We start from the raw sequence: 27,750 nt of genomic DNA, 5'->3' as shown, positions 1-27,750 counted from the left end.
AAGACAACTAAGAGTCCCTCACACTCAAGAAAACCAAGCAACATAAGAAAAATACTTCTCATCTCCTTGCTAAATGCTGACAGAAAAAATGCTGCTAAAGTTATTCCCTTCAGAATCTACTCTGTTGGTCTAAGTCTCATACATAATGAGAACAGTTTAACTCCTCAGAAGTAGATAAACCTTGAGCCACTTTTAGAAAATAGTTCACCTTTCACCTTTAAGGGCCAAATCTTACAGTTCTTACTCAGAGAAAACTGACACTGGAGTTCATTTTTGAGAAGCCAATGGGAGTTTGAATAAAGATTGCAGGATTTAGCACTTAACTGTTGATGTCAAATATCTCAGGAGTCATGATTTCTCCCTGATGCTGAGATGGCATTTGATAGCAATGAGTTTTGTTAGCATTTAGCATTAACAATTTCCTTGACAGATTGGGGACATAATAGACTGCCAGCACTTATTAAACAGGGCAATAGCTTCTTGTTTCCTAATTAGACCAAGTTGCCATTTCCTAATCTTAATTTAACTCTCCCTGGAACCCCCAGCTATAGACCAAATTCTGCCCACAGACTAGCATTTGCACGTGATTTAAATCAGAGTTCCAAGGGTATAATTTGGTTCTATGTTAGTTATAAATAACCACATCTTAAAAAGCATCTATTTGAAATGATAAGATTTTAAATAGAAGGAGATGTTTTTAAAGGCACAAATGGCAATTAGGTACTGATCTCCGACAGACTTTCAATCCTGCCATCTTTACTCAGGCAGTCATACCCCAGTGGTGTGCTCCTCAGAATCACCCATTTTATACCTGCTCCAATATCACAGAACATTTTGGCCAGTTTTGAGAATAGTGCATCAGCTGATTTAGACCTGATATTCAAGATACATCAAACATCTTGGCAGATATGTACTTTAGTATTTTCCTTTAAAGTGTTACGAAGAATTATATACCTTACGAAAAACAATTCTAACATGAAATCTAAAGGTTGAGAATATCTGACAACATAGAGCACAAGAGCCTGATAAAACATCTCACATTTCTCTGGTGGGCAGACCTGAAAGAACAACAATCCTGGACTGACCTGAAAGGGATATTCAGATCTATTATACATTATTAAAATGCAGTGGGTAATTTTGTCAATAAATAGTGTATGAAAAGCCTTCAGTTCCCAGGTAATTGTTACTTTCAGGATAACTAGCAGCCCATCACTATGACTTTCAGTACTATACACTCCCATCAGTTTTAGCTCTGAACCCCAAATTCTCAAAATATATTTATTTTTACAGAAAGTTTTGTCTTGAGGAGAGATAGGTCAGGCTCAGTCACTGCTTTGCCCTCCTTGAATTTCTTTGGCACTCCCTCAAAGAATTTGATTAGATAAATTTGACAGGAACATAGGAATTGGTTTCCTGTGAACGCCAGGTTTGTCTGACATAGGGGTGGGCTCATAGTGGCCCTTTTCAACTTCCAGGCACTCGGAGTTTCCCTCTTCCCAGGGGCCGATTGCCTGCCCACATTCTCCTGTGGCAAGCTGCAGTACAACAGATAAGTCTGTTTCACTTTCCCCTTTCTTCCTGAGTCCACAGTAACTCCATGCAAGCTTTTCGAGTATAACTAGCTCTGTGGGGTAATTTATTACAAAATTCCCACAACCGTAATTCAGAATTCTCCAGCACAGTCCGAAGAGTACATTAAGTCTTTCAAGTCCCAATAGTCCATTGACACATCCAGTAGGTGTCTGGTGTCTCTCATCATGCTCCAGCTGTCCAGTACAGCTCCAGCATCTCTCACCCTGCATAGACTCTCAGGTATGGCTCTGGCATCTCTTACTGTTTCACCTGCCAGGTATGGCTTTGGCATCTCTCACCATCCCTTACCCTAGACCCTGTAGCTGGGATGCTTCTCATCCTTGTTTAATTCTTAGGTCTGGTTCTAGCTTTCTCCTGGAAACGTCAGCTATTTCACTTCTCCATCATTCCCCAACCTTCAGGCCTCTCTGGCTGTCTCTTCTGGTCATGGCTCTGTGGCCTGGGGAAGTTTGTTGGTGACCCCCTGACTGCCTTCCTGCCTTCTGCTTTCACCAGCCTGATCTGGCTCTACAGCTCAGCCAAAGAACTCATGCTACTCTTTCCAGAGGAAAGGTGGTGTGAGCATTTTTTGTTCCTTATTATCTTTCCATAGTGGTAAATGGAATCCTGTAGGTGAGAATGAATGGGTTGTAAAAGGAGGTGAAGAGCTTGTACATTTCAACAACTGTGGGACTGGCAGAGTAAAGATGTGAATGTTAATAGGGTGTATTAGATTGCTGAAAGAGGGCAGAGTTACATTTACATTAGCAAACAATGCTGTATTTCCTGGTTTTCAGAAGGTGCTCAATTCAGCGTTCTGCAAGGGGATGACAGATCACAACACAGAGGTAGTTTTGCTTCAACAGTTTGTTGCCATTGAATTTCCTAATTTTCTGAACAGGGAAAGATATGTTGTCGGTAGGAGTTAGTCATTTCGGTAGTTGTAAACATCACATCCTCCAATTTGCATACCAAGCCAGCCAGGCCCCCCTCCATCACCTGTGCCTATGCATCCCACAATGCACAGCAAGATAAATCCCAGAATGCACACTGCTCAACAGTGAAGCAAAAGGAGCACGGGATATCTTGGGAATGCCATGCTATTGCTGTTGATTTACTGCAATTACTACTGTCCAGGTAAAATTTCAATGTGTAGCCAATATTTCAACTTAGTAAACGTAATTAAATTTACAAAAAAGAATAGAGTAATCTTAGCAGTGCTTTGAGATCTACAGATGAAAAATGCCATATAAGAGCTAGGTACTATTATGAGTACAAGAAGTTTGGAAGAACAAAAGCGAAGTAAATAACCATTCTTTTTCCAATATATATCCTCAGATCAAATTATAAATGAAAATTAATGATGTATATAAATTTGTTTTATTTTCCATCCCGTTTGGCTTCTTTTTCAAACAGAGGCCCTCAGGTAGATAAGCCAGGAGTGTATTTTGCTCAGTAACATGTGACCAGAGATGTATAACAAAGTGTATGTCTACACTGCAATTAGCAGGTGTGACTGAAGCCCAGGTAGCTGAAGATCTGAGCTAGCTTTGATCTAACTAGCTCAAGTGTGATCACAGCAATGAAGCTGAAGCAGCACAGGGCCCTCAACTGTACTCATGCTCGAGTAGCTAGCCTATGCTGAAGTCTGTACTGCCTGACTTCACTATATTATTACTCAAACCAGCTAGAGCAAAGGTAGCTTGAGTATGTCTATCCATGCTGCAATCACACTTCTGTGGTATAGACATACCCAAAGGGACTCATGTCTCAAAGGCTGGGGACTCTTACAGAGTCAAACTAAGTGGTTAGCCACATGGCTTTTTGTCTGTTGTACACCATCTTTTCTCCCACTTCTCTCACTACATGTAGGTGTCACACTCCTGTTTCAAGCAGGAGGTGCTCCCAGTGCAGTGCTTTCCACTCTCTGTCCCCATTAGAAAAAGGTTGTTCTTGTCCCTGCATCTAAAACGTGGATAGTGCAATGGGCCACACAAATCAAAATTTTATGCATGTATTTCTCATGACATTGAGGTTTACACAGAGAAGATGAATACCTAGTAAAAAATATAAATCATAGCTAGAGAGAAAAGTCAGTAATATTAAAGACAAATATACCTTTTAACTCATCATCAGTCTTTGGTGAATCAAGTGAGACAACTGCATCTGACGTAAATGTAAGATCTTCCTGAAATGTTTCAACATGCTGTCCATTCAAAAAGATGTTGATCTGAAAAAAATACCCATTTTTAAACTATTAAATTACACAAAGAGAAATTCAGTGCAATGTATATGAATTTTATTAAACTTTCTGCTTTATAATTCTCTATTCCTAAAACCCATCTTCAAGTGTGGTTGAAAGTGTGATAGACTATACGGCTTATTTTAATACAGGAACATAGAACTTGCCTTACCACGTTAAACAAAGGCTCCATCTAATTGGGTACCTTATCTCTGACATGGCTAGTACCATATGCTTCAAAGGAAAGTGAAAGAAACGCCATAATGAACAATTACAATACCTATAGAAGGACATATATTTCCTAGCCCCAGGAAGTTAATGGTTGGCTTATGCCTTGCAGTCTGAAAGTTTATAGCCCTTAAAATTGTTGATAATATGTTTCGTACCTGTGAATGTTCTTATGCATATTCATGACAAACCTCTTTTTGAATCCTAAGTTCTAACACCTAATGATATTTTATGGCAGTAGGTTTCACCGATTAATTTTTGTGCAAAATAAAAGGAAATGCCTTTTATTAATTTTCAGTGTGTTGCCTTTCAGTTCTATTGGAAGTCTTTCATCATTCATGACCAAGTTCACTATTATGACAAGAGCAGTAAATCTCTGTGTATGTATGTATGTATTTATTTATCAGTGGAAACTAAATTAATACCTAAACTACTTACAAGAAGTTTAATAAACGTAAGTGAGAAGCAAGTAGGTCTTCTAGCATGCAGTTCAAACCTTCCAAAAGCAGCATCTTAGGAAAAGTGTGAACAGAGGATCAAATGCCTTTTTTGCAGAGCTCATAAAATACAAAGGATTTCTCTACCCATTGACACAATTCTGGTCTAATGTGCATTTGTTGTTTTGTAAGCTTCAAAATGTATAGTTTTAAACATCAAGAAATTGTGGATTTCAAAGTTTTAACTGCAGGCTGACAGAAGATGAATTGGAAATGAATTTCTGAGGGCTTTAGTCCTTTTTAGATAAATTAGGACAGCGCTTATATTTTTTCCACTAGGATGAATGATCTTGGGGTAAAAGGAAGGATAAACTACACTTCTTAAGCATGATGGAAAATTGTGTCTATCTTAGGGATAAAGACTGATCTGGATGAAGCACTATTTTTCATTACAAGTGAAGTAGTGAAGTTCCACAAATAGTCTCTTTAGTTTGGAAATGTACCGGGTTGAGATGATTGCCACGACAAATGCCACTTTAAACAGAAAGACAGTACAAGAAGTCTAAATGTAGAGATCCAAATGATGTTTTGGTGAGAGCATCTAGAACTAAATTCAATCACCAAGGAGCAACTCAGTATCTTTCTTGTGGGTTAAAAAAAGTATTGTAGTTCTTAGGAACCTTTTGCCAGGATGAGCTTTGGCTGATTTATTCCTAGAACGATGAAAACAGTTGAAGCATGTTGCAAAGTATGCTCACCTTCAGTCCCAGGGAAAGTCCATTTTAAGGGAAATATTTTATTGGGGCAATATTGGGTGATTTAGCTTTATGCTTTTTAGCTCTGTACCCACCATGCATTGAACTTCCTCCATATTCTGCAATATAATACAGTAATCAGTTGCTTCCTGGAAGACAATTTTTTTTGTCATTTGGACAGAGTAACTTCTCTCTTTCTTCTCTCTGGGGACAAGTCTCCTCCCCTGAATCATTAGGCAGGTGTCAAGGTTCCTTCCCCACTCTGAACTCTAGGGTACAGATGTGGGGACCTGCATGAAAGACCCCCTAAGCTTATTCTTACCAGCTTAGGTTAAACGCTGCCACCACCAAAGTGTTACACAAAGAATAGGGGAAGTGCCCACTTGGAAACGTCTCCCCCCAGAAATATCCCCCCAAGCACTACACCCCCTTTCCTGGGGAAGGCTTGATAAAAATCCTCACCAAATTGCATAGGTGAACACTGACCCAAATCCTTGGATCTTAAGAACAATGAAAAAGCAATCAGGTTCTTAAAAGAGAATTTTAATTAAAGAAAAGTAAACGAACCACCTCTGTAAAATCAGGATGGTAAATACCTTACAGGGTAATCAGATTCAAAACATAGAGAATCCCTCTAGGTAAAACCTTAAGTTACAAAAAGACACAAAAACAGGAATATACATTCCATTCAGCACAACTTATTTTATCAGCCATTTAAACAAAACAGAATCTAACGCATATCTAACTAGATTGCTTACTAACTCTTTACAGGAGTTCTGACCTGCATTCCTGCTCTGGTCCCGGCAAAAGCATCACACAGACAGAGAGAACCCTTTGTTCCCCCGCCTCCAGCTTTGAAAGTATCTTGTCTCCTCATTGGTCATTTTGGTCAGGTGCCAGCGAGGTTCTCTTAGCTTCTTAACCCTTTACAGGTGAAAGGGTTTTTCCTCTCGCCAGGAGGGATTTAAAGGTGTTTACCTTTCCCTTTATATTTATGACAGCAGGTGTGACGAGAGTCAGGAGAAAGGGTGGCTGAGGCACTGAGAGAGAGAGATGCTGAATTTTCTTCATGTTGAGATGAAAACAAAAAAGTGAAATATAAATATTCATGTTGTTTATCTTGGGTAAACAGAACATGAAAAGGAGAAACTCCCAGGAAACTCAGATCACCAAAACAAGGTTGTCTCATTTAAGTATGACGTAAAAACTCATTGTCTAGTTGGAGACCAACCACGTTCAGACTGAAAAAATTTGCTAGGGCACACCAGTTAATGTTATCCATTTCTCTTGTTGAAATATGTCACAGAACGCCGCCTAATGTTGGTCTGAAGATCACGAGAGTATTGTCTGGTAAGCTGTAGTCCATTTGGAGCAGCACATACAATTTGTGGACTTTTAACAAGATCTCTAAAGCTTACATGAAGAGCTCATAAGTAATAAAATATTCTGGAAAAACTATTCTTGCCTTAGATATTTTTGCTGGGATTTTGGTGAGTTCTTTTAAAAGTTAGGTTGACAAATGCTTTCAGGTTTTTTTAAACGAATGTATTCAAATAAGGCCATCTTCTAACAAAAGTTAGGTAACTTTTTCAGCTGTAAAGCCATAAATGCTGTCTGCTCAGTTGGAACAACTGCATAAGAGCAGAGAAATAAGCAAGACAACAATCCTCATTTTTTACCAAAAAAGGAAACAAAAACTAATTTCCTGAGCACAAAACAAGAGACTCTATTGTAGCAACATTAAAACATTCAAAAATCTGCTTATGTAATACTTTCCTTTTTAGGGCAAATGCTGAAGTATGTTTATTTCAATGGGCATCAGATTCTCCCTAAGTAAACTCCTACACTATAGAAGTTAATCCATCCCATATCTGTGCTACAGTCTACACATAGACCATTACTGTTGATGCATGGCTCCAGATTCTGAACCGAAGACTTGTATTTATGAAATGACATGCTCCAATGATGGTAGGTCACATACAGTTTCATTGTTGGTTAAACGTATCAATGTATCAAATAGAGAACATACATGAGATGAGGCTGGGTGAATGAGTAAGGTTTTTGAGGTGCTCTGTTTGAGGAAAGAGGAAGTAGAAAGCTGTTGCTTTTCCTTCTCTGCTAGGCTATGTCTACACTTGCAGAGTTTTTGCACTGTAAGTTTCATGGGTGATAAGGAACTAGTGAAAGAAAAGTGCTGGTCTGTGTTCTCACTTACTTCCACAGGCATCAGAGTGTGTTTACATTAGCAGCACTTACATCGCGTACTTTAGGGGGGAGGGATAGCTCAGTGGTTTGAGCTTTGGCCTGCTAAACCCAGGGTTGTGAGTTCAATCCTTGAGGGGGCCATTTAGGGATCTGGGACAAAAATTGAGGATTGGTCCTGCTTTGAGCAGGGGGTTGGACTAGATGATCTCCTGAGGTCCCTTCCAACCCTGATATTCTATGATTCTATCCCACAGTGAAGCTCTCTCCAGTTTGACCATGGGTCTTGTGGGAAGGGGGGTGGGGTGATCGGGGAGCATCCTGGGTCCCTGCACAGCCTCCTCTCCCCAATCACTGATCAGCTCCAGTAGCTCAGCATTGCTCCAGGCAGGGAATTGTTGGCTCCGTGGAGCAGGTACTGTCACCTGGCCAGATAAATGAGCACATGCCAAGAAAATAGGAAGGGGAGTTTCAAAGTTCCCCTGGGGCTTTATAGGGGGAGTGGGGTGGAGGTCTGTTCACCTGGCAACAGAGCTGCTGGCTAGAGTGGTCACCTAGGCATTGTGGGATATCTTCTGGAGGCCAAAAGCCGTCTAAACAGGAAGAACGTGTCTTAACTTGCACATCACCACAAAAGCATCACCGGTAAGAGCTGTACACCTCTCATGGAGGTGGGTTTCTTTTTGCAGTGAACCTTCTGCATTTCACTGCAAAAAAGTCATTGGCAAATGTAGACGCTCCCATGGGTTTTGCGCAAAAAAAGGGACTTTTTCCCCACTTTAAATGGCAAGTGTAGACATGCCCTTATTAGATTACGTTACTATTTAATTTCAATAGGCATTTTACCAAGTCTGGAAAATAATGAACAATTTTAGGTTTCATCTGATCAATTTAAACAGTAATAGGCTAAGGTCTATTGTACATCAGATTTGGCAACAACAAGATATTTCATAAAATACCTTAGGCTGTACTGACAGTCATTTAAAATTTAATCTTTAGTAGAGGCATACAGTGTACTGAACTACTGTTTTATCAAATCAAGTCAGAATTCATACAGAGTGAACAAATGTGACAACCAGCCTGCTCCTTTTTCTGCTATTGCAGTTCAAAAATTGCTTACAGTATTTTAATTACTATTAAAATTACATTGCAGCAATACTGCAAAAAAAAACCCCAGTCGGAATCTGGGCCCTATTGTGCAAAGCACCGTATAAACTCACAGACGCGGTCCTGGTCTCAAAATGCTTACAGTCTTTCCGATTGTTTGCACATAACAGTCTCCTCAGTTACACCTGGATCAGGATAGCGAACCTGACACTTTGTTGTAATATTTGCTGTGTTAGATTTGCCTTGTAACCATTTAGAAAAAGGCATTTTTCTTCTATTAAAGAAAAATATTTTTACCATGGCAAGACTTTTTTTTAGCTTTCAGCAAATCCTGTAAAAATATTAATTCAATTGTTTTGCTAAAGGTGTAATGTTTTTCACAATTTCTAGTTTGCTTTTACTTCTTTCATTTCCTGCCTTTGGCCATCTCCTCTAGCTTTCCCATCTTCACACCATTTAGAAGACCATCACCGTGGAGCTTAAACTCTAACCAAAGGTCAATATATGTTGGTCTACCTCATGATATTGGATAGGCCAAGAAGCTTTTGTATCAGCTGCAATTTCACTTGGGATGCCTCATTATGAAATTTAAGTAATAGCCAAAATTTAAGGAGCAAGTTGAGTAAATGATCAGGAGGAGGAAGGGTATATATGCAGTTTGGTCTTCAGTCTCCACAGGGTAAAGGAACTAGTTCCTATCTGAAGAGCAATGACACCAACGCTTTCTTAGAAGAATAAGTACATTATATTCACAAAAAGACTAATCTCCTGTTCCAGCTGGTCTCACAAAGACCTAAATCTACTGCAAGGAAGTGCAAGCATAACAAAAAAGATGTGGGGCTACATCACATCAAGTATGTCAACCCATGAGCTAAAGGGTAATTTCCAGCTTGTATAGACATACCTGTGCTAACTCTGAGTTAGAGCACTAAAAACAGAAGTATAACCATGGTGACATTACAGGTGGGATGGACTAGCCACCCCAAGTATGATCCTGTCTGAAACCCTAAGTATGTAATTGGTCAACTAGCCTCTCCCACCACTTGCAACGCAATGGCTACACTTCTACTTTTAGTGTGCTAGCTCGATTGAAGTTAGTGCAAGTATGTCTACCTAAGATGTGAAGTTAGTGCAAGTATGTCTACCTCCATCTCTAGTGTAGACATACCCATACCCATACCCATACCCACTGTAATTCTTCAGATCAAGCTGTCCAATCACCTGAACATGAATTCCACAGGCTGAAGAAAACTCTTATTGTGAACTAAACATGACCTATGGGACGTAGTTTGATCTTTATTCATAGACATTTCTATGGAACTCCTCACTACTGTAGTATCTGAGTGGAGTTTCTCACAAACATTCTTTATTTTAGTCTTATAACGCCCCTATAAGGTAGGGAATTACAATTCCCATTTTTACAGATGAGGAACTGAAACACAAAGGGCCTGACTCTTCTCTCACTTAGACAAGTTTTACACCAGTGTAGCTCTATTGATTTCAGCAGTCACTCCTGACTTGCACCAGTGTTCATAAAAGTACAATCAGACCCAAGGAGATTAAAAGATTTGCCCAAGGTCACAAAGGATTAGAATCCAGATCTCCTGATTCCCAGTTCACTACCTTTACAACAAGGCCACTAATTTAAGCCAATATATTTATAAACTATAATGTTTGCAGTGTTGCTGTAGCCACGTTGGTCCCAGGATATGAGAAACACAAGGTAAGTGAGGTAATATATTTAATTATTGTCTCTCTCATAAACTATCTTTATATTCAAGTGTATATCCAAAGACAGGAGTCCTAGAAACCTATTGAGAGAAATCTAGTGTTTCAGTAATCACTAGAAAAGAAATATTTTAAAATTAATCTATGATAGATGGCTATAACACTTTTTGTGGCACAACAATCTGCTACGAAAATATACTTTTCATAAAACTCACTAATAGATTTTGCAGCTTTAAGACCTGATTCTTTCCCAGTGAAATCAATATTATCTTTCCATCGACTTCAATGAGAACAGGATCACATCCTTAAGGAGTAGTTCTTACCTTGACATTTCTTTTGGGATAAAGGAAGAAAAATGGTTTCAGAACTGGAGACCTGGACATACAAAACAACAGATATAATTAATATAAATAGAAATGAATGCAAATGTCAGCTTATTCATCTTTAAGATCATTCGGCATTTGAAAATCCACAGAATAGGAATTAAAAGCTATGATCAGAAGTGCTTTTCTGAGCTATTTTGGTACATCTGAAAAGTGTAATAACTCCCTAGAAATACGACTGAAATGCCTTATTTCTTATTAAGAAAGTGAAATAAAAAAGGGAAGGAAAAAAGTGTCAAGGCAGCTTTAAATGATGGTATTGATATGCTTATAACACAGAGGATGACCAATGAAAATTCATGCACCTTCTGAATATCTGTCCAATATGGTATGGTATTGTATTTTGCAGGTGGTTAGGTAAAACTGATACAAAGATATGCTCAGAGTAAGTTTATGGTTGGTAAAGATAGTACCCAATCACAGTATCCTGACCACCCGAGGAGTTTCTACTATAACTGTTCACAGTTAGAAGTAACTCTTCTCATGAGTGAGAACAGAAGTGTGAGCCTGTACATTTAAAACAAAGATTTAAGTCATCAACGGTTTTAAATATGAAAAAAATACTGATCCCAAACCAGTTTATAGGGATGCTCACAATTACTCTAAAGCTAATCTGCTTCATAGCTTTCAACCTATGATTGCAAAAGGAGACAGTTTTGAAATCACAGATGATCTAAGTACAGTTCTTAGCTGGTATAAAAAGAGCCAATTCCAGCTGAAACAAACTTAGCACAGCTTTCCTTATGGCTCACCTAGTAGAGATGTTGCTACTAAGACCCTGGATAGAGTCTCATCTGAGGTAAATATGGTGTCTCCAACAACCACATACAGAAGTCTGCTAATTTAACAAGAATTTTGCAGTATGATTGCTATCTTGTGACCAGTAGTAGACATAACACAAGACACAACTGGACTTTTTTTTTTTTTTTAAAGGATACTATATGCACACAGTAAAACAAGGGAAGATCAGAAGTGAACTTACACTCTCGGACGTCCTCCAACAACTGCTGTAAGACCAGGTGCTAAAAATTGAAATGAAATAAATCAAAACGGGTTAATGTCTTAATAGATTCCCCCCACCCCAAACAACTGTAGTTCAGATATTACTGCACCCTGAACCCTTCCTATGATTTCCTCTTACAAAATGCTGGGGAGATTATGTGTAGTAACTCCCTAGAAATATAATCACTGAAATGTGTGTTACACCAGACATGCAAAACAAAATGTTTTCATGAAATTGATGAAAGAAATTGAGATTTTCACAAAACATCTGAAATGGTTTACAAACATTCATGAAAGTCCCTAATCATATATATGAATTTATTTTCAAAACCCAAACACATATATGAATTTGTTAGAAAAAGAACAAATACTTGTTAAAAAGACAGACAATTCTAAAGTAAACTGTGGTTTGTTTATTGCAAATAATTGTTATCCTTTTCAGGAATATTATAGAATTGTGAACAACTTTTGCTATTTATTTTTGGAATGACTGACACCATGCATACATAGCATTGGTAAATTATAGCCATATGCCACAGGGAAATGTTTTACTGGTTAATTTTTACCTAGAAATCAATCAATTAGTAAAGCATTAGTAAGAAGAGTCCTTTAGGTATGTCTGCACTGCAGCTGGGAGCAAGCTTGCCAGCCCGGGGTTCATGCTAGCATGCTAAATATAGCAGGGTAGATATTAGGTGCAGGCGGTAGGGTGGGTCCAAGCTTGGGTGGATAAGCCTGAGTCTCCATCTGTGTCCCAATGTCCACACGATTACTTTTAGTGTGCTAGTGCAAGTCCTACTAGCACAAATCTGCCTACCTGGGCTCAGAGGCTTGCTCCTAGCTGCAGTGTAGACATACCTTTAAAGAACTGTGAAAAGCAACATGTGCTTTGGTAGATTAATTTTGAAGGCATGCAGCAGTGTATTTCAACTTAGTCTTTACATGACAGCATCCTCTGAAGAACATTTAGAGAAATATGAGCACCTTTCAAATCTCTAATTGCTTCCAAAAGAAAGCTAGTACACCATTTTTAGACAGCTAAGCTTTCAGTTTGGAACTTCAGTTACTTCTAGCACATTAGCTGAAGTTGATTTCTATGTAGTTATAATTTAGGAGTCCTGTGACAATGCCATCCCTGAGTCTCAATGATATTTACTATTAAGAATTCATGGATTCCAAGATTACAATGCCAGAAGGGAGCACTGCGATCATCTAACCTGACATCCTATATCATACTGGCCCCAGGACATCCATGAATTAATATGTTCGAATTATAGTAGTTAAAAAAACATCCAATCTTAATTTAAAAATTGCCAGTGATGGAGAATCCACCACAAGTCTTGGTGTTAACCATTCCAATGGTTTATTATATTCACTGTTAAAAACTGTGCCTTATTTCTAGTCAATATGTCTACCTTCAACTTCCAGCCATTGGATTTTATTATATTTTTGTCTGCTAGATTGAACATCCCATTATCAGTTTTGTTCCCCATGTCGGTACTTACAGACTGATCAAATCAAATCCCTTATCCTTCTTTTGGTTAAACTAAAACAGATTGAGATCCTGGAGTTTATCACTATAAGGCAAGTTTTCCTATCTGCTAATCATTCTTGTGGCTTTTCTCTGAACCCTCTCCATTTATCAACAGCCAACTTCAACTGTGGACACCAGAACTAAACACTGTATTCCAGCAGCAGTCACACCAGTGCCACATACACAGGTAATATTACCTCCTTACTTCCACTCAGCATTCCCCAGTTTATATATGCAAGGATAACACTAACCCTTTCGGCCACCGCATAGCGCCGGGAGCTCATGTTCAGCTGATTGTCCACAAGGACCTCCACATCTTTTTCACAGTCATTGCTTCCCGAGGTAGAGTCCCGTACCCTATAAGTATGGCCTAAGTTCTTTTTTCCTAGATGTATAATTTTACATTTGAGCACTGTAAAATGCATATAGTTTGCTTCTACCCAGCTTGCCAAACAATCTAGATTGCTTTAATCTAAATAGTAACCGGTACCCTTCATTATTTACGACTCATTCCAAACGTAGTCATCTGCAACCTTTATCAGTGATGATTTTGTGGTTTTTCTTCCAGGTCATTGATAAAAATGTTAAATAGCTGGGGGCCAAGAACCAATACCTGCAAGACCCTAACAGAAACACACCTGACGATTCCCTGTTACAAATACAGTTTGATTTAGCTGCCTCCTGAGCTGCCTCTTTAGCACAGAGTGACAAAAATATATCCTCTATTTAGATCTGTTAACTGATCCATCATGAAGTGCTGATCCCAGACAGGATCAGCTTTCTCAAATATGGAACAAGCTCATCCTCAAGTAAGTCTCTTGGAATAAAGCACTGTTGTTCTAAACATGTGAGATATTAGTGCTTTAAAGTGCTGAAGCGCTGCCAACAGACCTTCTTAATTAAATTCCTTTACAACTTCAATAGCTCTTTTATCTAGATCACCATGTGTAACGAGCCCCACAAGGTAAACCTCATCTAGTTTTTCAGCAACTTGCAGTTGTAAACCAGCATCAAGCAAAGTCTGGAAATGCTCAGAATGGGTAAAGGTAGCAGAAGTATCCATTGGCTCTTCAGTACCATTCCCATTAATATGTTCAGTAGCCATGTTTCCGGATATATGTTGGTGTGGGGGGAAATGCCAGGCAAAACAGACTCAGGGTGCAGCTGGCAGCTCAGAGTGTTGAGGAGCTGCCCCCTGTGCGCCCTCTGTGTGGCAGACAGTGTTCTCCAGCTCAAGTAAAATGGCTGCCACTCAAGTGTTCATGTTGCTGCTGGCACCAACTCCAGCCCCTTTCTCTCAGCACAGAGGGAGGATGTGTGTATTTCATGTGGAGATAGGAAAGGTCTTTTCTACAGTTCTACAATCTCTTCATGAAATCATTAACCCTTATTTGCAATAAACACAGCTCAATTCAGAACTGAATTCAGCTGTTTCACAAAAGTCTGTTCAAAGGATGGTAGTTTGATGGTTCTCAGTGATAAAAGCTTTGTTGTAACTACACTGTGTGTCATACCCAGTCTGATCAGCACTTGATGAATACAGTAAAACTGAATTTTTAAGAAGCACCTCACCCCAACTTGGAGATAATTCAAGGAATCAATCTCTTTACCTATTCATAATACTAAAGAGTCATCACGTGATGTGTAGTACATTTTAACTTACAAAACCTGTTGTGTAAATTTGACTAAAAGCAGCTCAGCAGCAGCCACTCATTTGTTTTACACAAGCTTCAAATTTGGTATATTTTGAATAAAACTCATCTGAGTATTTAATTTTGACTCAAATGCATTATCTTTCGTTTATTTCTTCTAAGACTCTACTTCCTATTTATTTGTATTATAGCTAAGGAGCATGTTGTAGCAGATGGATACATGTCTATATTAAATTGTAATCTGCAAATGACAATGCAACTGCCATTTTGAAGAATGTGACCTACATTTTGAGTGTATAATTAACTGCCTAGTGCTACGAAGAACAGACCAAGGACAGCTTATAATGCATGACACCTCTCTGAAGGGCTAACACAGGAGTCATCAACTGTGACTGCTTCCCAGTCAAGAGATTCACCCCTGGTTTTGCGAAAGAGCTAGGCTGGAGGAAAGGGGTTTTTGCAGTTCAGACTCTGTGGGGGCTTGGACTTCCTGGCTAATAAGCTGCAGCTGATCAGTTGGTCACATGGCAAAGGGGACAGAATCTTTATTTAAAGGCAGGATCTGCTCCAGACTCTCTCTTTCACTGTCTGACCAACACCTGCCAACAGAAGAACTGCAGGAGGCAGGAAGCCCTACTTTCCTGACACACTGACTGGTCTAGGACTCACAAGAAGAAGTGAACATAAACTTAGGAGACAGAGCATTTAGGCTTCTGTAGTTTTTCTTAAAGATTTGTATGCTTTAAAGCAGGGGTGGGCTAACCACAGCCTGTGGGCCAGATCCGGCCCCTAGGGCTTTGGATCTGGCCTGCGGGATTGTCCCCCATGGTGCCGCAGGCCCCACGCCCCTCTCAGAAGTGGCCAGCACCATGTCCCTGCGGCCCGGGGAGTGGGGGAGGGCGCAACAGAGGGCTCCGTGCATTGCCTTTGCCTCCAGGCACTGCCCCCCGCAGCTCCCATTGGACAAGAATGGGGAACCGCACCCAATGGGAGCTTTGGAAAAGGTACCTGGAGGCACGGCAAGGGCAGCGCGAGGAGCCCTGTGACCTCCCCCCCCAGGGGCCATTGTGCTGGCTTCTTCCCAGAGCGGCGCAGCATGAGGCCAGGGTGGGCGGGCGGGCGGGCAGGCAGGCAGGGAGCCTGCCCTGGCCCCGGTGCACGCCGCTGCCACCCTGGAGCTGCTTTAGGTAAGCGGAGCCAGGCCAGAGCCCGAACCTCTCCTGCACCCTGCCCCCCAACTAACTGCCTGCACCCCTCCTACACCCCAACCCCCTGCCCTGAGCCCCCTGCTGCATCCTGCATCCCCGCACACCCTGTCCTGAGCCCCCTGTTGCACCCCACACCCCTCCTGCACCCCAACCCCCTGCCCTGAGCTCCCTCCCGCACTCCACACCCCTCCTCCACCCCTTCCCTGAGCCCCAACCCCCTTCCCTGAGCCCCCTCATATACCCTGAACCCCTCCTCTGCCCCAATCCCTTGCCCTGAGCCCGTTCCTGCACACCACACCCCCTCCTAAACCCCGCACTCCCTCCTGCACCCCAACCCCCTTCCCCACATACAATTTCCCCACCCAGATATGGCCCTCTGCCCAAAAAGTTTGCCCACCCCTGCTTTAAAGGTAAAATTTACTGTGCTGCAGAAACTAGTGTATGAAGCCTGTGTTCCCTGCTTTACCTGCCATGCAGCCCTCAAGGAGTTAAACTATAAACTGCAGAGCCCCTGGTGAGGTGGACCTTTGGGGGCAGCATGCATAAGCGATTGGAAAGGCTGCGGGGAGGGGTTCAGCACAGGTTTCAGAGGGTAGTTGGACTGTGAAGTCCCATGTCCTAAGGTAGCATGTCAGATAAGGAATCTAGAGCCCAAAGCCTGCTTTGGAGGCCCAGAGCTAGAAACAGTGACAGACTCTGCCTAGACCCCGCTGGTTTAGAAGCATGTGGGTTTCAAAGGTTGGGTCCAATTACATCACACCAAGCAGCCAGATCTGTAACATGCATTTTATTATTATTTTAAATAATTAGGGTAAGGGACTAGGCTGAGTGACTCCACGGAGATGATATTGGCACTCAGAAAAACAATGTCTAACCGCCGTTTAAAATTCAAAAATTGTTTATTCTTCGCAATAGCATGGGCAACAATGTTAATCTACCATATAAAAAGCATCTATAAACTATCATCCCAATCCTGCAATCTGTTCCATGAAGGCAGACCTGTGAGTATATGTACGACTCTATTACCTTTCATGGGACTCTTTACCAGTACAAGGGTCTGTCCACACAGATCAGGTTGCAGGATCAGGATCTCCAAGTACAGTTTATTTAAAGCAGCAGTTATGACTGACCATTGTTTGCCAAGGTACTACTTATGTAATTAGCCACCAAGAAAAGTTTGCCTTTTCTATTACTGTATTGAATGTTCATGGCAGTTTAAAATTTTTTTAAAAAGTCATCCATTGATATACTCAGCTGTGTTATTCTACACTTTATAACTGTGGCTCTCATGCGGAGCCCAGCGCACTTGATTAAGAACATATTTCTGTATGACGGACCCATATTACAGATGGTAATTTGAAGTGTAGGTAATATAAGCTATTACATATAGGGTGATTTCCACCTGAGGCCAGTTTACAACAGCTGCTACTGGCTTGGCTTCTTGGTGATGCACATACAAACCCAACTAGCCATCTGAGAGGGCTCTAGTAACTGGATATGTATGTCCTATCTAGTGGTTAGCCACAGGTTGACAAAGATAGCAAGCTTTTGAAGAATACCTGATAGGGGTTTTGATGTTAGAAACAGCCTGAAGGGTTAAGGCCTATTATTTATTTCACTATAAAATTACATTCTGCAATGTGAAGTTTTATTAAAAATATGTATTATATCTTCACTAAAAATGAATTTAAAGTATATTGCATAAAGAAGTAGAATTAGCAGGCAGCATGTGAAGCAGTTTCTTACTTATATTATATTTAAACTTGCTTGGAAGATCCAATTTAGATACAGTTCTATACATATATTTGTCCTATGTTCCGTCAAAAGCAGTGGCTAGCTATTGTAGTCACTCTTAAAATACAGAAGAACGACAGTTATGTTACTGCACAAGACTTGGTTAAGACTTTTTCAAGATGGCAAGAATATCACTTGTGTTTGAGAGCTATCTGCATTTAATAATCTCTACACAAAGCAGAGTTTAAATTAATTTACTTTATCAACCTATCTTTGGATTGTCATATGGACAATTTCCTGGTGGGATAATTTGTGATTAAGGATACCAGATTTTGCTCTGAAATAAATGTTAACTTCCTGAAAAGTCTACAAAGAAAACTTTTCACTAGCATGCTCTCAGACAATTTCATTTGACTTTCTATAACCAAGTAGTTGTCTAACCATCAAAGAGAATAAATGATCATAGGGCAACAAAGTATTCTCACACCTTGGAACTAAGAGCTCCTGCTGTTCCAAAATTGTCTGTTACACTGGTTTTGCAAGGTTCAAACTACACCCTACATCCTTTTCTATCACCAAGCCTGTCTCAGTAGGCATTGTAGAATAGAACTGCACAGCAAATCTACAAATCCAGATTTTAAAGATTTATTTATTTTAATCCTGGGATCTCCATAGCCATTATTTATACTAACACTAATGAATATTTACCTGGAAGAATTTACTTTACATATAAACTAATATTTAAATAAAAGATTAGATTATAATTATTAGGAAGAGAAGCCAAGTCTTAAACAGATAATGGTTTATGACTGATGATTTATTTTTTGAATTGCAGCAGCACCCACCAACTGCAATCAGGATTAAGATCTCATTGAGAGAGCACTTAAACACATGGGAACAGTCTGTCCTCCTTCCAAAGATCTTATCTTTAAAAAAAAAAAAAAGAGAGAGAGACATTTAGAAAAAGGATACATCTAGAGCTGGTCAGACCTTCCCAGTTGCTCAGTAGCCCAAGGTCCCAGGCTCCCTGGCAGGCCACTGGCTGACTGACCCAGAGCCCGGGTTCCCAGCACAGCTGGGCACAGAACAGTTAATTCCAATTCTTGGAGAATTTAAAAAAAAAGAAAAAAAAAAGAAAGAAAGAAAGCTTTCTATTCTAATTCAGTACAAAACTAAATTTCAAATGGAATGCCTGTTCTTTACCCAACTCTAGATACAACAGAGAAGCAGAGAGATGGTTAGCAAATATCATGTACTCCCTCCCATATTGTAGAAGCAGTAGGAAGGGAGTGCGTCAACAGGAGGGAAAAGTAGGAAAGAAAAGGTTTTGGTACTGGGGGAGAAAGGAGGGAAGTGCAGTTAGGCAAGGGGGAGAGGAGGAAGGAAATGTGGAAAGGAACAGAAATGAGAAGGGCTCAGAGCAAAGAACTAGTCAGAACAGTATGTCCAAAGTTCAAAATGACAAAAGCTGAGTCTGTTGCCAACACCATTTGTAATCCAGGGGGTTCTGAAGATATTAAAGGTATGCCCCCATCTGGGCATTATGCTCTACTTTTGGGGACAGTGTACTTTACTCTCAGGGCTGTGTCTGTCCTGGTAGTCCATGCTTTCTTCCCAGAGACCATGTGGCTGGGGGAAGGGAAGCCACTTGGGGCCTTGTGTCCTGGAGATGGGGGTCACCTATTCAGGCCCAGGTCTAGGTAGATGAGGGGGAAAAGAGAGGCTCCAACTTGGACTGTGACCCTGCCTCACTGGTGCTCTGCTGACTCCTGACCGCTTAGCGGGGAGTAAGGTGATGGGGAAAGCCCCTTCCTCTGGTGTGGGGAAGGAGAGGAGAAAAGATCAGAGACAAAAGCAGAGAATTAGACATCTAATCAGCTAACCTAATTATTTATCAACCTGCCACCACCTCCAAAATACAGATTGTTGATTACTCTAATAGTTTTTTCCCACTTCAGTATTTTCATGTACAACAAGTCATCAGTCATGCTCATGGATGCCTGGTGATCACTAATAAAATGCTTCCCAGATGCAGTCTCCTGGTCATTCATCTCAGTCTGAATACTACTTGCTGGTCAAAATGTCACTGCAGAAAATATCCATTTCCAATTCCACATTAGGAGGCATAAATATAGAACAGTCAAATGTGGGCTACAGGTGAAGTTCCTCTGATCCTCCACCCTTTGTACAGTAAGTTACTGTGATCAAAGAGAGGAGTGTTTCCCAAAGTGTAGTATGTGCCTCTTATCCAGGGGGGCACGAAGGCCTCGCCAGGGTGCATGGATAGGCCTCTCAACTGTTGTGAAGAAAACCTTGAACATCTGACTCGAGCATAAGTGATGCAGCAACATCTGCCTGTTTGCAGAGTCTGAAAAATAGCTTAGAGGTATGAATTGGCCCATTTGTTTTAATGGGTGCTAATTCAAATGTCAGTGATTATATTTTAAATAGCAACATTTTAAACTATTTCACTCCAGTCGAAACATGGAGTAAGACTTTAGTAGAAGTGTGATTTTACAAAAACCCTACACAGTCTCCTTTAGTGACTGCTTGTTTGGGGAAGGATTTTAACAACACACAACAGGGCTGAAAGGACATGACTGATTTCATTTTCCCAGAGGGATGCTCAGCTTTCAAAGTTTGCGAAACTCTGGGGAAGAGGTTTGAAGGGTGGAGAAGAAAGTTACAAGAAGCTGATCTATTGATAACTTTAGAACAGTATGCTCTGTGAGTATTTAATTGGAAAGGACAAAGTCAGCTAATCCCATGCATTCCTGTCATTTCTGTCTTGTCAATTACTATCTCCATTCAATCCCAATTGAAGGACTTTGCAGTCTTCCTTTTAGGCAAGAAGAAAACCAAGTGCTCTTACTCTCCATAACCCACTTCACTAATTCCAATTTCTTACTTGCCAAATGATTGAGTTTCTCTATGTCCTTCTTGACTTCTTCCCACCATATCAATGTATGCAATAATGTCCGTACTTGACCTTATCTTTACTCTGCATTAGCCAACATACTTTCCCATGTCCACATTCCTGCCCATCTCAATTACTGCAATTCTCTATTTGCTGGTTTCCCTAACTTTCTTTGAACCAAACTCCAGCATATCTAGAAAATAATTAACATTGTCTTGAAAACCCAGAGATCATTTCACTTTGGCCAAAAGTTTCAGACAAGTTAGGCCCCTAAATCTATATTTAGGCACCTTAACTAAATTGCATGTTTGCAGAAATGTCAGACACCCACAAATCCCACTGAAGTTAGTAAGAGCTTCATGTGTACAGCATCTTTGAATATCAGGCTACTTATATTTAGGTGCCTCAGTATTGATTTAGGAGCCTAACTTTAGGCATCCAAATTTGAAGATGTTGGCCTTCGGTCCCTACTGACCTTCATGGAATTTCATACTCCCTCAAGAATATAGTTCTTTATCTGCTTATGTTTGTTCAATTCCTTGCACAATCTCACCTTATCCTCTGGCTTCATCACTCCCTCTAGCCTACTTTCAATTTCCTCATCCATCTTTCCACTTATTGATGGAGCCTGAAGCCAATATTGTCCCTTTTCCAGAGAACAACCCCTCAACGAACTCTGTCTCAATATCTTAATCTATTCCAGCCCTACCTAAAAAGCCACATCTCATCTGTCTGATTTTGGCTTATTGCCTTCAGTTCCTACCCTCTTTAATTTACTTTGTCAGTATATAAGCTTTGGTTATTAATGACTACATAAATATGAATTTATATTTTGTGCAAATCTGTATTTTGCAACAGAATAAGGTATTTTGCAATACTTAAATGGCAGGTATTAGACCACAACATTGCATTATTTTGTAAAATGCTTTAAGGCTAAAAATAGTTATACACAGAAACAATGCTTTGAACAGTTAACATTTCACAGCAGATTGAAACTTCACAGAGTCTCACAGTGTAGCCATGGCTCTTGCCATGCTGACTTACCTTTTTTTGATCTAACATTCCTCCTCCTTCATATTTCCCGTGGAAGCAAAGAGGCTGAAACAAATGTTACCAATGAACTTGCAGCACATTTTGGGGACTGACATTCCTTTGTAACAAACTGGTTTTGAAGCATTATCTTTTTAAATTACCAAGTTACAGGAATCTGAAATTCTATGTTCTGCAGTGAACAGCACTTATGTTATAATAATACTGTACAGCACATAAGTATAATCTTTGTTTATTGAGATCAATTATATGTTCTTAATTATTCTATTCATTTCCTCTACATTCAGCAGATAAAACATCCCGTGGGATATTATCCTCTAACTAACGTGGGGACTGGAGTAAACTTACAACTAGGACATTTCTTGAAGTGTCTTCCAACACACTTAGGAGATCAGTCATAATATTTACATATACTCAAGCACTTTGAAATCTCAAGCTGTATTAACCAGCTGTCATTTTGGTGTCAAACTCCGGTCACTTTAATGTGAAATAAGGGTCAGCACTTGATTTTTTGCTATTAGTAAAATATTTCTTAGCTACTGAACTTTTATTAAACCACAAAACTAGAAGGAGAGCCTAATACGTGCAAAAACTTGTTGCTCTCACCAACAGAAGTTGGTCCAATAAAAGATATTACCTCAGCCACCTTATCTCTAATATCCTGGGACCAACACGGCTACCACAACATTGCATACAATAATGTGCCATACTGACACTCTTAAGAGCTCTACAGTGCCATTTTGTTAGTGCTAGTATATGAACAAGAAAACAATTCAGACTAAAAACAAAAACAAAACAAAAGAAACCAACCACAATTATTTAACTGTTAATGGTCTGACTTAAAATCACTATGAAGACATTTTCAATTAATACTAAAAACCTGTCTTTTTCCTTTTAACCATATTTTCAGAGGTCTCAAATAAAAGCTATTGTTCTCAATTCCATAATTGCTGGGTGAATTTCTATGGCCTGTGTTATGCAGAAGATCAGGCCAGATGGCCATTAGCTATTCTGGCTTAAAAATTTATGCATCTATGATCATAGCCTCTAATAATGTCATCACTAAATTTCCATGTACATCAAAATTCTGATATGTACTTGCAAACATCTTTTTGCTACTGCTGGATAGCCATCAAATTACACATTTTTGCATGTGCTAAATATCCCTTAGACTGAAAAATTTGTGACTATACTTACATTTTTCGCTTTGATAGTTTCATCTTAAAACACTATGCCCCTAGGCCACCCAGGAATTCAACTAACACTGGGAGAATCACTAAGAAGCTACTTAAGATCTCAATTCAGAAAAGAATCCCTGTTCAGGAAGAACACTTAAGTATGTGCTTAGGCTTAACTTAACTTTAAGCACATGCTTAATTCCTCCTGCAGTCTTAGCAGAGGCTCTCTACTGGGACTAAACACTATACAGTCTTGAAATTCAAAAATATTTTGTTTTGTAAAAAGAAACTAATACTAGAAATATTTAGATGAAATGTAAAATATTTTATGAAAACTTTTTTTGTTTTTTAACATCCCCCTGCCTTTTTTGTAACCCAAATATTACAATACTGTATTTAAATGCATGAAGACAAGTAAGTGAAGTTGCTAGAAATGATTTTTAAAAATGAAACTGACTGGTCTCTCTTAATTTAAAAAGCAGAGGGAAAAAGAAGGAATAACCAAAGAACACGTGGTAAAAAGTAAGACAGGGTTTTAAAAAAGTTCTTTCAGGTTTAATAATCTCGGGTGTTAACAGTCACATGTAGATAAGGACATTGGTTTTGTCTTTATAAACAACTTTTTGTTTGACAGCAGCCTTTTAATCTCAATAAGATCAGCCTCATTCAAATCAAAGCCGAGCCAGTGTATAAACTAGTAAACTAAAGCTAATGCTCAACAAAAGTGTGCAATAAAGAAGGTTCCTTTTCAACAGAGAAAAAGGAACAACAAACCATTGTCTAACTTTGTCAATATATCACCTATCCACAGGTTGTAATTTCAAACTTTTCACTGAGCTCAGAAAGAATCTAAAATTTAATTTTGACAATGTGAAATTAAAATTTGTATTTAGGTAGCTTTACTGAGAGTATGTTTGCATCTGCAAACACTCCCTTTAAAGAAACACTAGGCTTTAAAAATAAAGATTAGGAAGAATATGTTAGGAATTAGCTCTGTAGATTTTAACGCACTCACTTTTCATTATGGAGGTATACATTTTTAAAAGGTGCTGCTCTCCCAACATTATCTTTGACAGATCTAACACCTTTTATTTATTATAAAGCATAGGAACACATACACAAGCAAATTCCAGCACACAGGCAACATTCCTATAGCTTCTTCTCAGACACTGGTTTTTGCTATGGAATTCCAGTCTCCGTTCTAAATCAGCATAACTACTTATGGCACACCTGTCTTATTTTAAAGTCTTTCTATACTGATTTTCAAAACAAACAATGTAAACCACCAGAGAAGAGAAAAAGTTTATTTCAATAATCGCTGATCAGAAAGTACAGTGATTTTCTCTTTTATGATTATCCATATTTATTGTCCCCCTAAATCAATGTGTAGCTACATACTACATCCAAAACAAAACAAAACAAAAACAAAAAAACAAAACAAAACAAAAAAAACCCTACAAGAATGTTAAGGTTGCAAAATCAAGCACTCAGAAGTTAGGAATCACCAGAACTAAAGGGAGCAAAATTTTCACAGACAGCAAAAAGCACATTGCCGACACTAGGTAGTCCCACTGCCAAATTCCAAATCCGTCCTCCAGAACATGAAGGCTTTGGAGCGTCTCAACAAACCTGTTGTAAGAATTTTTAAAATAGATAAGGCAACAAACTGTCCCCTAATCTTGACCTCAGAAACGTCTCCCAAAAATTCAACTTTAGGCAAATACCCAGCTTCAAAAATTTTGACCTCAGCGGTTTACACATTTGACAAATTTATAAAAAAATTTAAAACAGAGTCCTAAATTAAAAGTGTTGGGCAGCTTTAACTAGAGGTGTCACTAGCTGCACTGCCTAGAATTTATACTACTCTCACCACTGTGTTATCTCAAATAAGAAGCACAATCAGTCTAGTGTTAGGAAAGAGGAATGGGAATCTATAATTCTGATTTCTATTCCTCATTCTTGCACTGACTCTCTGTATTATCTGAGAAAGCCATCTATAAAACTGAAATAAGACATTCCTAGCTCATCAGATGTTGCAATACTTAGCTTGTTTGCAAAGCACTTTATGAAGAAAAGTGTTATAAGTAAAAGGTATTAGACACACAAGTGTGTGCGCGCACGCACACTATAAGATAATGTCAACCTGCTGAGCAGGTGGGAAAAAGAAGAAAAAAAGAACACTTTTCCAATTACCTTTCCTTTTGAACATCTGGTACCTACTAAATCAGTACACTCTCTCTGTGTCTCCTACAAAGCTTATTCTCTAAATGTGAAAAAAGAAACAGGAAGAAAAGCTTCAATTCAGACAAAAATCACCTTTGAGTTTAACAATGTAACTTTTTCTTCTTTTTGGACCCAAAGGATTCTTATTTGTTACCTTTTTCAGTAATCTTTCAGCAGACCTGACATCTAGAAAATATATCGTTTATTTGCTTATTTGTTTATAAGTATTACTGTAGCCATTGCTCCTCCTCCTGTCATATAAGACTAAGTTTCCTTCGCTTGGTTTATATCACAGGATTCTAGTCTGGGTTTAATATATGGAGTGAAATCCTTTCCCCCATTGGAGTCAATAACAAAACTCCCACTGACTTCAATGGGACCAGGATTTCACTAATGGACTTTAAATCCTCAATTTGTTTTATCACATGCTGCATTTAAATTGTTGCCCTGGTTCCGCAGACAATAACCCAATGCTAGTCTCTGCTATTTAAAGGAATTAAGTCCCGTCCCTCTTCAGATACCAGTGCTCTTTTGATATCAAAGTTCAGTAGAGTGCAGGTAAGAGATTTTTCCCATGAAGGATGAAATATCACCTCTTTGCTTTATTTTCAGGCACTCCTAAGATTCCAACATTACCTCTGTGGATTTGACACTCAGACTTCTTCCCGAGTCTCTTTTCTTCCACCTGGCTATTTTAAAACAGCCCCTTGAAAATGGTTGATGCTTTAGCACTTTTGTATTTTGAGACTAATCATTTTCCCAATCTACTAACTTGGGCTGAAACACCCTCTATTTTTTCCTGTAAAGCTGTGCAGGCATTTTGAATTATAACATTTTAAAAATCATTAAAGAAATAAAACCTTTCTTTACTAGAATTTTATTTGATTGAAATGTTTATCAGCAACAAACAGCTGGAGTTAGGCAGGTGAATGATTGAAAGTGTGAGGTCTAGGCCTTAAGGTAACAGCTCTCCGTTAGGTATCTGAAAACTTAAAATCAGAGTGTTTTCAGGAACATAGTATCTACACAGGAGAGTGGAATGTGAATGTATATTCTTGTCAAGGAAATAATTCATTTGAAAGTGGCATCAAGCCAAAACTGTGGAGCTAAACACACCCACATTTTGAAAATGTTTCAAATCTGGATATAGATGCAAATGGCCCTATCTTCGCAATAAGTTAACCAAACTCTTGGATTCTAGAGTCTGTGCCTCTTTGTAAATGAACTACAATGCCTAGGAGCCTCTTGAGTAAACAATACCAGCTACACTAATTGCTGCTTGGGTCTACCCAATGCCCAGCACACCTGCCTTTTCAAAGCACCATATATAATTACGTAAGCAACTGCAAATCAAAAAAACACAGAAATTAAAATCCTCTACAAACTAGAAGAACATCACTATATAAATTCAATAGTGTCATCTTAAAAAATTATTTTGCATTGAAGAGATTTTTTCAGATTTATTCCAGTGTTGCAAACATTTTAAAAAAGACTAAACTAGCACAGTACGGAGTGTACTATTTCTATTACTGTAGTGCCTAGGAGCCTTAGTCATGAATATTAACATGTGCCCTACAGCAAGTTTTTTTCTAACACATTGACGTCTTGTTCTTACCTGCAGTTAAACAATTAATTGCTTTGCGGTCTTACCAGATGGTCATAATGCACCGTTAACAAAAACAGAAATAGAGAGCACATCTTAAATAAATCGAATCTGGAAGTGATAATGTCTGAAGATGTGCCTTGCCGAAGCAATAGTCTTTACACAGATATGTAATAAAAGCTTTCACATACTTTAAAATAGATCTCTCTACACATACCGGTGACCACTAAGCAAACCAAAACCACAGTAGAAACCCTAAATGATAAAACCTTCTGTTAGATTTAAAAAAAAAATAATAATAAAATCCTGTCAAATCTAACAGAAAACTAATAATTATTCTCTTTACAGCATCCAAATTATTATCTTTACAGTTTTAGGCTATTCACAGTAGAAACATAAAGACATGGTCCCTGACCCAGAGAGCTTACAGACTAAGTTTAGATGTGCCAAGTGGGAACAACACACTAGGGAGGCGATAAGGTGAAGAAATAAAAGGAGGGCTGTCAAGGTACTAAAAAAAATTAATCGCAATTAATCGCAGTCTTAAATCTCATGGTTAAATAACAGAATACTATTTAAATATTTTTGGATGTTTTCAAATATATGGATTTCAATTACAACACAGAATACCAAGTGTACAGTGCTCGCTTTATATTATTTTTATTACAAATATTGCACTGTAAAAAGACATAGTATTTCAATTCACCTCATACAAGTACTGTAGTGCAATCTCTATCATGAAAGTGGAACTTACAAATGTAGAATTGTTATTTTTACAGAACTCCCTTCAGCTGAGCAAGCCCTTGTTAATTTTGTTTTCAGTTAATTGCAGGCATTAACTGTGATTAATAGACAGCCCTAAATAAAAGACATTCCTACTTTATCCAAATGAACTCAATACCATTCACACATTGACTGGAAATCTTACCACATTCTCCTTTGTTCTTTTGGTTATTAAATGTGTGCCCCAAGGACTTTTCGTGAAGAAATTTAGC

General features: G+C 39.0%; 1 protein-coding gene across 5 annotated transcripts in view; it reads right to left on the bottom strand.

Annotated features, from left to right (window-relative positions):
• The window catches only part of LOC102944868, a 99,579-nt gene that overhangs the window by 13,395 nt on the left and 58,434 nt on the right, over positions 1–27,750 (bottom strand). For 4 of the 5 annotated variants that reach the window (XM_043545868.1, XM_043545867.1, XM_037897447.2 and 1 more), the window contains 3 exons: positions 11,637–11,676; positions 10,595–10,646; positions 3,691–3,802 (listed from right to left, as the gene is read on the bottom strand). In XM_043545868.1, coding sequence (XP_043401803.1) covers positions 3,691–3,802; positions 10,595–10,646; positions 11,637–11,676 — 204 coding nt within the window. Of the gene's footprint in view, positions 1–3,690; positions 3,803–6,112; positions 6,300–10,594; positions 10,647–11,636; positions 11,677–27,750 lie in introns of those variants that run through there. The other variant, XM_043545870.1, reaches the window with a different exon arrangement.

The sequence above is a fragment of the Chelonia mydas genome, chromosome 4, assembly GCF_015237465.2.
Source record: "Chelonia mydas isolate rCheMyd1 chromosome 4, rCheMyd1.pri.v2, whole genome shotgun sequence".
NCBI lineage: Eukaryota > Metazoa > Chordata > Testudines > Cheloniidae > Chelonia > Chelonia mydas.
The sequence above is the reverse complement of the archived record's forward strand: the minus strand, read 5'-3'. Positions and strand labels throughout refer to the sequence as shown.